The sequence below is a fragment of the Artibeus jamaicensis genome, unplaced genomic scaffold (assembly GCF_021234435.1).
Source record: "Artibeus jamaicensis isolate MK-2021 breed Jamaican fruit bat unplaced genomic scaffold, CSHL_Jam_final contig_2259, whole genome shotgun sequence".
Classification (NCBI taxonomy): domain Eukaryota; kingdom Metazoa; phylum Chordata; class Mammalia; order Chiroptera; family Phyllostomidae; genus Artibeus; species Artibeus jamaicensis.
In genome coordinates, this window is record NW_026521468.1 from 4,602,680 (window position 1) to 4,614,753 (window position 12,074).

Here is a 12,074-nt window from a genome sequence, read left to right on the forward strand (position 1 = left end):
GGGGAGCCTGGGAAAAACTAATGAAACACAGGGAACCCTTACATCTGTGCAAACACCCCCCCCATCTTGGGCTGATTTTTCCCGAGGTCTGGATGGGTCAATCACCCCCTTGCTTCTCCATCAGTTTATTCAACCAAAAGCATCGTCTTCAAGTCACCTGTGAATCAGCTGCGAAACCAGGCATCTGGTTCCCCACCCCCCTCACCTGGCCCCGCTCTGAGGTCACCCGCACCTGGTGCGTTACTCTGAGGGCCAGTGTAGGCAGCGCGGCTTGCGTGGCCCCGCCCAGTCCCTCCAGGCCAGCTAGGCCCGGCCTTCTGGAATCGTCTGGGACGCCAGGTTCCCCGTCCCGGCCCTGCTTGGCTACTACTTGGGGGTCCGGATGAGGGTGTGGTAGACAGGTTTGACGATGAGGTGGAGATGCAGGGCGTTCTCCACCAAGTACTCGGAGTTGCGCCGCTGCAGGTCGGCGTGCGCCAGGAAGTCGCCGGCCTCCTCGCTGCTCTGGTGGAAGCTGTAGGCGTGGCGGACCAGGAGACGGCCGTGCTGGCGCGCCCCGACCAGCACGGTCTTCTGGAAGCTCACGCCCGCGGCGTCGCCGCCGCTGCTGGCCGGCGTGACCACGAGCCGCGGCCGTCCGTCCTCCGGGCGCGCGGCCGGCAACGCGTTGCCCGGGGCGTCGGCGTAGACCGGCCGCAGGCTGACGGGCAACCAGCGCGGCGAGAAGAGCACGTTCCACGTGACGCGGCGGCCAGAGTCGTGGCCGCTGGGGCCCAGCTGCGTCTGGAAGCTGGTGCTGCGGTCGTCGCGGGCTGGGTTGTTGATGACCCACGGGGCGCCCCAGGCGGGCGCGAGGTAGTTGCGGGGCAGAAAGGCGCTGCCGTTGACGTCGAAGAATTTGGCATAGTGCAGCGGCGAGGCGGCGTGGAACTGGTAGGCCTGAAGCAGCAGGTCGGCCACCGCTTGGCCGTGGCGCGCCAGGGCGGCCGAGCGCGCCTGCAGCTGGAACAGCTGCGCCGGCGGAATCATGGGGTAGCGGATGGCGCGCAGTGCCCGCTCGGCCACGGCGGGTGGCGGCCGCGCGCGGCCCAGCCACGCCTCCAGCGCGTGGAACAGCTCCAGTTCGTCCTGCAGCACCAGGTCGGAGCGGGGCAGCAGCTGGGCCAGCAACTCGGGACTCACTGCGCCCCACTCAGTGCTCCCCGCCACGGCCGACAGGTTCCAGGCCAGGAACTGCAGGCAGCTCTGGCGCAGGGCCTCGTCTCCGGTGCTCACCGCGTAGTGGTACCAGCCCACCGCCGGGCCCGCGCCGCCCGCCAGGTGCGCGCGCATGTAGTCGGCCACGCCCCGCTGCAAGGAGGCCACACCGTACTTTGTGGCCAACTTATGCAGGGGGATGGCCTGGGCCAGCAGCACTGCCAGTTCCCCGCAGTAGAGGTACCTGCGGAAAGGGTGCAGACAGGGGGCGGAGTCGGAGCGGGGCCGCCTCCGCGCCCCTGCCTGTCGCTGTGCTTTCTGAGTCCGGAGGGGACCTGGCCTTGGGTGGAGAGCTCTGTGCTCAGAGTGCAGACAGAGCACAAGGCCCTGAGGCGTCCTGTCGTTTCTTCTCTGGCTCCTTCTACTCCCCAGCCTTCCCTTTCCATGTCTCGTGGGGACATACAAATAGCACGTATTTATGGAGCATCTGCTACATGCCAAGCTCTGTGTGTGCCGGAACCAGAGGGATGTGGCTCCCAGTTCTGGGGGATGCCGGTGCTATCACCTACCTGCCGTGAGTGGGCAAGTCATTTAGCCTCGCTCCTCGCCGGACCTTACCTTGAGCCTCTAGGAGAGGGGGCGTAACACCCACCCCTCAGCGATCTTGTGACAGTTGGAGAGCGAATGGGACTTGCTACAAAGCAGGTGGTCGCCGGGTTCATTCCCATTTCCCCTGCCCCTCTCCTTGCAGCCCCGGTTTTCTCACTGTGCCTCTGGTCATCTGTTGTCACTCTGCACTCATTCTGTCTCCATCTGCCTTGTCCCTCTGCTCACCCTCCTGCCAGCGCCCACTGGCACACACTCGAGGGGGTGTGGCAGCGAGGGTCAGACACAGCCCCAACACCCATGCCTCCTGGAAGTTCAGCCGGGCAAGCTGGGAATAAAGGGTGTTCCCTGGGCTTCCTCTGAGTGAGTGTGGCCATGTGACTAAGTTCCAGCCAATGAGAGGTCAGCTGAAGTGCAGCTCGGGATTGAGGGGAAGGACGGTTAAGTAGAGCCACCTGGGGTGAGGGGGCGATCCCTTTTGCCCTTCTCTGTTACCCCTCTTCCTGTTGCCCTAAAACTTGGGTGTGATGGCTGGAATCCTGGCAACCACATTATCTAGGTCATTAAAGCTGTTACTTTCTCAGACTACAGTGTGACTGGCACCCCGCGTGCTGGGCACTGGCAGGAGGCAGGAGGGGGGCAGAGCTGGCTGACTTTTTCAGCTGCCTGGCCCTGTGGTTCCAAACCTGGCTGGAGAACAAACCACATGGAGGCTTTGAGAACTAAAAAATGACTGCTGAACCCCGGACTGGGAGCCAAGGATCCAGGGCGGTGCCCGGGAATCTGTAGTTGTAAAAAGCTCTCCAGGCCAGGATCGGAAACAGTTCTGGGGGCATTTGGCAACTGACGTCAAACCACTGAGCTTACAGGTGGGGCAGGGACTCACGCTGCATTTGCAAGAAAGAGGGCAGAAGAGAAGGGATGGAGGAGGTAGTGGCATCCTCATCCTAATGACACCGGGGAGATGGACATAATGACCTCTAAGGGGCCAGGGAGGTCATTATGTGACCCCCTTCCATGACCCTGTGAATGGAGGATCCTGGACCTTGCCGGGAGGAAGTGGCCCCGCCCCCACCCCAGCCCCGCCCCTCCCCACCTGAGGAACTTGTCAAAAACAGCGGCACAGTCCTGGGGCTCCTGCAGCACCACCTCACTCTGGTTGCTCAGCAGCTCCCGGAGCAGCTCGCTGTGCAGTCCTAGCAGCAGGCGGTGGGCGTGGAACACGCGGACCTCTTCGGTGCCCGTGGCCTGCACCCGCAGAACCACGTCGCTGGCGTTGCCCTGCCGCAGAAGCTCCTGCAGGCGCTGCAGCAGCATCTGGGAGTGGTTGATGGGGGTGCCCCCTGCTTCGCCACCGACGTCAGCTCTCTGGGCTGCAGCAGGAGGGAACACAGCACAGTCTGAGAAGGCACCTGGGCCGGGGGCCACCAGGAGATGCACGTGCCCGGATATATGGGCAGAGAGCAGGTGGGCCTGGGGAGGCTGTGCGCACACCTGTCTGTGCCCACAGAGTGCATGGGTTCCTGCGGGTGCACACAGCACATCCTAGTGGGGAAGTCGTGAACCTGACCCTGAGCAGACCCTGAGAGGATGCCCAGGGAAGGGAGGTGGACCACTGGCAGGGGAAGAGAGATGTGCATGATCCCATGTAGGACCAAAGGCCCAGAGCTGGTCTCCAGAATGCCAGAACCCCAGGCAAGGGCTGAGGAACCCACACTCCTGAAGAACCCTCCGCCTGACTGACGCCTAGGATGAGTCGTGTGCTAGCCACCCTCCCAGGAGCTTGGAACATGGTCAAGATCAGAACAAGCCAGGTCCTTATGCTCATAGGAGTTTGCAGTAAGCATCCAGGCAAGCACTCTAGTTTCAGGGCATGAGACCCGAGGGAGGCGATGTTGGCAGTGGGGCCCGGGCTGCTTTAGGTCCAGGAACCAGGGGTGGGCTGGCTGAGGAAGGGTGAAGGAGCCAGGGGGACGAGCGTCCGGCTGAGAGTCAGCGCCCTGGAAAGGGGCTTGGGGTGCTGGGTGCAAGAGAAGGTCAGGGGGCTGGAGGCTGTGAGGGAGGGGAGGAGGAGTGTGAGACAGACTGCAGGCATGGAGGGAGCTACTTCCACGCCCAGGGTCGCCCTCTGGGAGAGAGAGTCCACGCTCGTTGGCTGGACTGTCGGGGACCAGAGGAAGCACAGAGGCTGAGGTGCTGCTGGAGTGGGACTCTCACGGGACTTTTGTGTCAGGACTGGCATCCCCCTTTGAGGCTGGCCCTTCTGTCAGGTTTCCAGGAGCACCATGGGGGTCAGATGGGGACGTGCACTCAGTGACAGAAAATGCTGCCAGCAGCTCTCCCAAGCCGAGAGGGGTGTGAGGATCCTCACAGGGAGAAGAGGGGGCATCTGACTGCAGTGGATGGGCACCCGGCCCAGCCCCACCCCCAGGCCCACAGCTCCTGTGAACCACTGGGGAGAAGGCTCACCCGGGAGCAGAGCATCTGTGCGTAATAAGGACGGAGACAGAAGGAGAAAGGGAGGGTGAGAGAGGATCTGGGTTAATTCCCCAGCCCCGCCTCCCCAAGCTGTCACTTTGAAGGACCTGCATGCTGATGGCATCCCATCAGCCTCTGATGGGAGCCAGCTGCTGGGGACAATGGACAATGGAAGGGTCTCCTTGTCATCAGGACCCCGGCCCGTGGGCCCACCCCTCCACCCGCCGAGGCAAGCTGCCCTCCTCCTGGTCTGTGCGGACGCTGGGCTCCTCCTGGCTGGCTGGACACTGCCCCTGGGACAGTGTGCAGCCGGGACAAAAAGAGCCTGCCCCTCCTCCCTGCCCCCAACTCCACCCCACCCACTGCCCACTCACCTGCACGACTGGCCAGGCCCACCAAGGTCAGGATGGCCCAGAAGCTGCCCCAGGACCCAGGCTTGGTGCAGCCCAGCCTCAGCATCTTTGTGGCCCCCTCGAGCCCACTGGAGGCACAGGGAAGCCCAGACCACCCCTCTCACATCCCTCCTCCTTATATAGGACTGAGTACAAGGGGATGGTGCCCTGCTCCTGGCCGGCCGCCCTCCCCCACCCAGCCTCTGCCTTGGATTGGTGGAAACTGGCCCCAGCTGTTGCCCGGGCAACCTCTTAAGCTAGAGAGTGGCAGCCCCAGGGGCTATTGTGCTGCTGAGGGCCCTGAGCAGGGCAGATCCGGCACCCTCCCCCACATCTCCTACCCCCAGCAGAGCTGGCCCTCCTCTCCTGGGAATTTTTAGGCTCCCCGAAGGGCAGGCAAGAGGCTCCAGGCTGACTGACTTGACAGCGCTGGCCCAGAGGGTCCCCAGCCCCCTCCCCCAAGCTCCAGGCCTGGCCTCTGCACTGGAGCAGAGCAGGCTTGGCAGCTTTCTTGGCTGGAGAACCATGCTGAGCAGGCTGCAGAGAAGGGCCTGGGAGAGCAGAGGGCCAAGGCAGCTCAGGCTCCCACCCCCCTCCCGTGTCGGGGTGGGCCAGCTCCCCAGTGAGAAGGACAGGGGTGTGGAATGGGGGCCTGTGGGTAACTGGTGTCACATTTGTGATTTTTGTGGGGGGATGTCCCTGGCATACTCCGGGGAGGATGGAAGGCTGTGACCATCACCCTTCCCCATGGGTCAAGGTGAGCCAGGATGGCAGTGCTGGGCATAAGGCAAATGCACCCTAGCTCCTGCATCAGTACAAGGGGACACCCCACCCGGAGCATGGCTGGCCACCCCCACAGGCAGCCTTCCCCCTGCCCAGCCTTCCCAGCCAGCCCGGCCTGGGCTCGGGGACTGGAGGTGCTGAGGTGCACACCTGTGTGCAGATGGGTGCTCTTGTGAGGAAGGAGGAGTCTGGGGGAGTGTGGCTGGGGGGACAGGTGCTGTTGAGACCTCCGGCTTTAGGGGTCACTGGGGCTTGGCTTAGTCCTGATGGGAGGGGCTCCTTAGAGGTGGATGAATGGAAGGGGGCGCCCCCCAGAGATCCAGCACAGTTTTTCCCAAGGCCAGGTTCTAGACTGGAGATGGGCTGGACAGAGGCTGCCCTTCCTTGTTCTCTGGATCCCAGGGACCAGCTCGATGCATTGATTTCTGCCCCCAGCTGGCACCCAACACTCCACCTGCTCTCTGGTGCCATGGACAGAGCAGGAATTGGGTCTGGCATGTGCCTCATCTGGGCTGGCAGACATGGAGCCAACCAGCACAGTGGGAACTGCTTCCAGCTGACCTTCATGCCTGGTCCCCCTTGTCCAGATCCACCATCCCTTGTCCACTGGCTGCCTGCCAGCCCGTCCCGTGGCTGCAGCCTCTCCCCAGCCCAGCCCTGCCCAGGCCAGCAGGACAGAGCCTCGGTGTGCAGGGTCCAGGCCTCTGAGGATATGTGATTTCCATGTGCAGTGCTTTTCAGTGGGAATGTTATTGATGAGAAAGGGGGGGGGTGATAAGAGAACCCACTACTCAGAAAGTGGTGTGTTGGTAAGCATGCTTCTGAACTCCAGCAGTCTTTCTAGAAGTGTGGCCCACCTGCAGTGGTGTTTTCAAAGGACCTGATGCTTGTCAGGTGCTCCCCCAGCTAAGACCTACCTACCAGGGTTAGGTGGACGGCACTGCAAGTATGCAAGGATTGGAGGGGCCCCACCTCCTACTGCTTCTAACTTCTGTTAGCCCTGAACCTTCTCTACTGATATAGAAACTGGCTTTCCAGGAACAGGTATTCTCTGTTCTCCTTCTATAGTCTGAGGGTTGCTGGAGCATGTGTATACGTGTGTGTGCATGTGTACATGCCTCCACGTGCATTCGTGTGTCATGTGTGAGCATCTCGGAGCAGGAGAGAGGAAAGAGGGCGTTTGCCCCACCTGGTCCTGCAGCTGGAGCATTTGAAACACTCTGTCTCATTTTGCCCTGGCGACCTGGAAGCTGGAGAATTCCTTGAGAGCAAGTCTAATGAGCTCACGAGCTACAATTCCCAGAGAGTGGGTCACTTTCTGCCCGGGACACAAGTGTGCATGACCTCAGTGACTCAGTCTCAGGGCTGGAACAGGCAGAGCCAGGACTCAAATGCTGCTTTTCAACTCGACTTTTTTTCCGCAGCCCCATGTTGCGTTTTCGGGGAAGCTGGCGCAGTAACCACAGAGGACCCTGCTGGACTCTCTCTAGGGCTGTAAAACCAACAGAAAGTTCTTGCCGGCCTGGGGCAGGGTGGCGAGTGTCTGAACCTGCAGGGCGAGGGGCCGGAGGGAGGATCAGATGCTGGGCAACAGCGATGCCCACCTCCAGGGCAGACCCAGCCCCAGCTCTGTCCGGACGCAGCCTGCCTTGCACTGTGCCGCCTCCCCTCCTGAGCTAGCATTTCCTGGGATGCTGAGCTCAGGGAACAGGGGGTCATGGGTTAAGGGTACAGGCCCCGTGTGCTGGGTGCGGGGTCAGGGGGCACTGTAATGACGTACAAGAGAGAGTTCTCACTAAAGTCACACACACTATTGAAAGCTTCCCCAGAGGCCATGCTCTCAGCCCAGGGGCACATTTGCCTTTCTGCCTCCGCACCCCCAACATGCTGTCTTCCCTCTCCCCCCCGCCCCCCACACTGGAATGCACTTCCGCATCCGAGGGCTGTCTGTCCGTCTGACCCACGTCCCCCCCCTCCATGCAGCCTGAGCTCAGGGTGACATCGTCCTCCCTGCGCTCCTGTTCTTCCAGAGTAGATTGTGGGCGGCAGGGACAAGGGACTGGCTCGGGCAGAGGGACAACCCAAGTTCAATTCCAGTGGCCACATACTAGCTCTGGCCTTGGCCTGGTTGCTGAGCTTCTCTGAGCCTTGGGCCCCTCTTGTGGGAAGCAAAGGTAACCAGAGGTAGCCAGTGGGGCTGCCACAAGGGGTGACGAGTGTAGAGACAAAGTAGGTGCTCAGGAAATGTTGGTGGAGCCCCTCGCCCACGGCTAGCCTTTCTAACTCAACTGTAAACAGCTCCTTGCTCACCCAGCGCCTCATGGTGCGGGGAGGTGGCGGCCTGGGGAATTATCTGTGCTTGCTGGGAACTCACTGCATTCTGGTGGGGTCCCGGACACTCTCCCTGGGGATCTGAGTGGGTAGTTTCTACTCCAGTCCCACTGTGCCCCACAGGGGAGCTGGCCAAAGCCAGTGGATTCTCAGAGTCTTGCAGAGTTAGGGTGTGGCCACGAGGGGGCAGCAACACCCCTGTGGTTGTAGCAGGAGTGGCCCTAGAGGTGGGGGGGGGGGGGGGCAAGGTAGCTCCTGCCCCAGACGTAAAGCCAGCAGCTGGAAGCCAGGCTGCTATGTTGCCAGAGGACGAGGGTGGAAGGTGAGTCCAGACTGGGCCCAGCTCTCCTCCGAGTTGACCTGTGCAATGTTGGGGTGCCCACTGTAGGCTGTACTGCTCACTTCCACCCCACCCCCCAAAAATGGCGGGAGCCAGCCAGGCTCAGATTCACACACTGTCTGGTGTTTGTTTGCCAGTGAGTGACACTCCTTGCCGGATGGCCCCTTTCACCAGGGCCAGGAAAACAACAGCTTGCTGGGGGGGGGGGGGGGGGGTCTTGGTTTCCCAGTGCAGCTGGCAGCCTGCTGGCCTGCTCAGGCTTCTCTCCATGGTTGTAGCTCCCACTGCGCAGGGCTTCCTGATGCCCCTCCAGGCCAGATGCCCCCAGGGAGCCTCCCCCCCCCCCCCCCCGTCCCACTGCCCGCCCACAGCAGCTGCAGAGCTGACTCCTCCAAACCTGGCCCAGGAGACTTCTCTCCGAACCTGGGTGTTGCCCGCAGTGACCTCACCTCTCCCTCTCCAGCACTGGTTTCCCCCACCCCTCTCTGCAGACCAGCCCTTGTCTCTCTGAGGCTGGTACAGTCGGCTCCCCAAACCCTTCTGCCTTTCCCCAAAGTCCTCCCCCAGTGCTGCCCAGGCTGAGCGCAGGCCAGTTCCCAGAGTGTAAGCGCCAGGCAGACCGTCCAGAGCCAGACCCTGCCTTCTCCCAGCTGCACCCTGCCCTGCCCCTGCGCCCCGGGATCCTGGTGTGCTCCAGGCTTGTTACCTGTATAGGCTTCCCCCCCTCAGGCTCAGCCCCACCCTTCCTTTCGTCCTCCTCCCTCCTCCCTCCTCCCTCCTCCCCCCTCCCCACCATCCCACATTGCCGCACTCTCAGGCTCAGTGCAGCTGAAAAAACCTCAGGGCTCACAACTGCTTGGAGAGCTGGCAATGCTGGGAGGGACCTGCAGGGACACCCAGGAAAAGCCACAAAGGGGACCCCGAATCCAGGACCCAGGAGCATGAGGCTTGAGGGACAAGAGACAGGTAAAATACGTAGAACCAGGTGGGAGGGGAGACTCAGGTGGATCAGGCATGGAATCCAGAGGCCCTGGCTGGGGAGCTAGAAGCTGATAATGAATGGGCGGTGTGTCGGGGGAACCAGGTTGAGCAGGAGGCTGGGGGAGGGGGACTTCAGCAGGAAATCGAAACTAGAAGGTAAAACCTAAAGACCTAAAGCGTGGGCTGAGGGGCGCATGGAGGTCACCTTACCCTTTTGGACTTGGTTTTTCCATCTGAAAATCGGGGCCGTTCCAGCTCCAGAGGGGTGTTCTTTAGCATAGAAAAGGGGGGAACCCTGCAAGGCCTCTCCTTGAAGAGGGGCGGCTACGGAGGAGAGCCGGGCAGGTGCTGCGGGTCACCATGGGTGGGGATCCCCTGGGACGCTTATGAAAGAGCAGCCCTGGCCAGGGCGGCTGAGCTGGTTGGAGCATTACCCCGGCCTAAGCGCGTGATCCACCATCGGGGCACGTACAGGAAGCAGCCAATCGATGGTTTCTCTCCCGAATCGATGTTTCTCTCTCTCCCTTCCTGCAATAAAAAGGTGTCTTTGGATGAGGATGAAAAAATAATAAGAGAGAGAGAGAGAAAGGAAAGAAGGAAGGAAGGAAGGAAGGAAGGAAGGAAGGAAGGAAGAAAGAAAGACACAGCTGCTCGGGCCCCTCGGTGGACCCTGGGGTGCAGGCTGCCTGCAGCGAGGTCCGGGAGCCTGTATTTTCACAAGTGCCCCTGTCCCGCCCCAGCTGTGCCCTGCCACAGGACCCTGCTTTCCAGGCTGAGGACGTGCCAGGAGCCACTCGGTGGAGAGGCCACGGAGGGCTTCTCCTCATTGTCCGGGAAGTCGCGCTGCTGAGGGGGTGGAGTGGGCTTGGCCATAGGGACTGACACTGGCTGGGTCTGATCAGAGGGTCTGCACAAAGCAGGGGTGAATACAGACCTCAGGGTCAGGGTCAGGGTCAGGGCGAGGCTGCTGCCAGGCCAGGCTGGAAGGAGACCGAATCCTCTCACCCCACACCCTTCCGCCCTTCCTAGCTGGCCAGCCACAAGTGACCGTGCTGCCTACACCCAATGGCAGCGGGCCCAGCCAGGAGTTCAGAGGCCACTGGCCAGAGACCCCAGAGAGGTCCCCGTGTGTGGCCGGTGTCGTCCCTGTGATCTACTACAGCATCCTGCTGGGCCTGGGGCTGCCTGGTGAGTGGAGAGCTGCGCCTGGGGTCTTGGGCTGCCCAGGAACTGGCGTCCTCCTCTGAAGGGAGCCGATCCTCATGCTGACCCCTGAGACTCAGAATCATAGGCCCCACAGACCCCCAGGCTCCCGTTGCCTTTATGGGGGTGGTCTGGGTTCCTGAGGAACAAAGCAGAGTGGGAGTGTAAGTGAGGGGCCAGAACTTGGGGTACAGAAGCTACACCCAAGGTTTCAGCGGAGCAGAGAAGCCCCTCCTACTCCCAGCAGTGGGTACTCTCCTGGGGTGACCGAGTTCACGCAGGGCTGCCCTCCGCTCTCTCTCGAGCGCCTGTCTCGTCCACTGCTTTCCGACAGCAGGGCTGGGACTGGGGTGCAGACGCAGGGACTGACTGACAGGTGGTCCAGGCCTCGGGAAGCACCCTTCCCTGCCTGTGGCCAGGGCAACCTGTGTGTCCGGCAGAGGCCTGGCCCAGGTGAAGTCAGTGGCCGGCAGGACAGAGCGTGGACGGACAGGGCAGGGCTGATCTCGTTAGCCTTCCGACAAAATGAGTTTTAAGAAGAGTCTGGAGAGAGGCAAAGGAGCCGAACCAGCAGGTGGGGAGGCACAGGGGTGACACCTTGGGCGATGAAGTCGGAACGGCCCTCCTAACCCTCGATCTCTCCCCTCTGGGGCCCGGGCCGCCCTCAGTCAACCTCCTGACCGCGGTGGCCCTGGCCCGCCTTGCCGCCAGGACCAGGAAGCCCTCCTACTACCACTTCCTGGCGCTCACGGCCTCGGATATCGTCACCCAGGTGGTCATCGTGTTCGCGGGCTTCCTCCTACAGGGCGCCGTGCTGGCCCGGGAGGTGCCCCGGGTGGCCGTGCGCACGGCTAACGTTCTGGAGTTTGCCTCGAACCATGCTTCAGTCTGGATCGCTGTCCTGCTCACGGTTGACCGGTACCGGGCCCTGTGCCACCCCCTGCACCATCGGGCGGCAGCGTCCCCAGGCCGGACCCGCCGGGACATCACCATGGTCCTTGGTGCTGCCCTGTTGACTGGCATCCCCTTCTACTGGTGGCTGGACATGTGGAGGGACACGGGCCCCCCAGGCACCCTGGATAAGGTCCTCAAGTGGGCTCACTGCCTCACCGTCTACTTCATCCCCTGTGGCGTCTTCCTGGTCACCAACGTGGCCGTCGTCCGCCAGCTGCGGAGGAGGGGCCGGAGCGGGCTGGCGCCGCGGGTGGGCAAGAGCACGGCCATCCTGCTGGGCCTCACCACGCTCTTCGCCTTCCTGTGGGCACCCCGGATCTCCGTCATGCTCTACCACCTGTACATGGCCCCTGTCTACCACGACTGGAGGGTCCACCTGGCCTTGGACGTGGCCAACATGGTGGCCATGCTCAACACAGTGGTCAACTTCGGGCTCTACTGCTTTGTCAGCAAGACTTTCCGGGCCACCGTCCAAGGGGTCATCCACGATGCCCACCTGCCCTGCGTGGTGCGGTCACAGCCAAGGGGCCCACCCAGGTGTGGAGCCTGCACTGAAGCCCCCAGGGCTCCCCAAAGGGGCAGAATTGTAGGGGGGGGCCTCAGCCGGTGAGCTGGGAGTGGCCCAAGGCCAGGCGTACGGGGCCTTGGTGGTCATGCCCACAAAACTTGATCAGCACCCTACTTTGCAAAACTAGGGCAGAGGGAGAGGCTCCTTCCTTTGGGGGTGGCCCCCCCAGAAAGAGGGGAGGACAGTTTACCGAACTCTTGGACTAGCTTCACCAGCGGTTCCTGGGACAAAGCTAATCATG

The 12,074-nt window shown here is 62.1% G+C and overlaps 2 protein-coding genes across 2 annotated transcripts; one reads left to right on the top strand and one right to left on the bottom strand.

The window, feature by feature from the left end:
• Nucleotides 1-196: 196 nt before the first annotated feature.
• Nucleotides 197-4,850, bottom strand: BTBD17 (BTB domain containing 17). Its single transcript, XM_037167220.2, has 3 exons — nt 4,656-4,850; nt 2,900-3,176; nt 197-1,441 (listed from the first exon to the last, which is right to left on the bottom strand). The coding sequence occupies exons 1-3, from the start codon at nt 4,738-4,740 to the stop codon at nt 367-369; spliced, it is 1,437 nt and encodes a 478-aa protein (XP_037023115.2). The 5' UTR covers nt 4,741-4,850; the 3' UTR covers nt 197-366.
• Nucleotides 4,851-8,997: 4,147 nt separating this feature from the next.
• On the top strand, nt 8,998-11,855 carry GPR142 (G protein-coupled receptor 142). The gene is given in 5 exon segments (XM_037167221.2): nt 8,998-9,039; nt 9,042-9,093; nt 10,138-10,296; nt 10,980-11,794; nt 11,796-11,855. Coding segments are annotated over 5 exon segments (1,128 nt in total).
• Nucleotides 11,856-12,074: the final 219 nt, after the last annotated feature.

Coding starts and splice junctions, on each gene's coding strand:
- BTBD17 (XM_037167220.2), bottom strand. CDS start 4,740: ATGCTGAGGCTGGGCTGCACCAAGCCTGGGTCCTGGGGCAGCTTCTGG. Junction 3,177..4,655: donor GGGCCTGGCCAGTCGTGCAG/GTGAGTGGGCAG, acceptor CTCCTGCTGCAG/CCCAGAGAGCTGACGTCGGT. Junction 1,442..2,899: donor GTTTTTGACAAGTTCCTCAG/GTGGGGAGGGGC, acceptor CCCTTTCCGCAG/GTACCTCTACTGCGGGGAAC.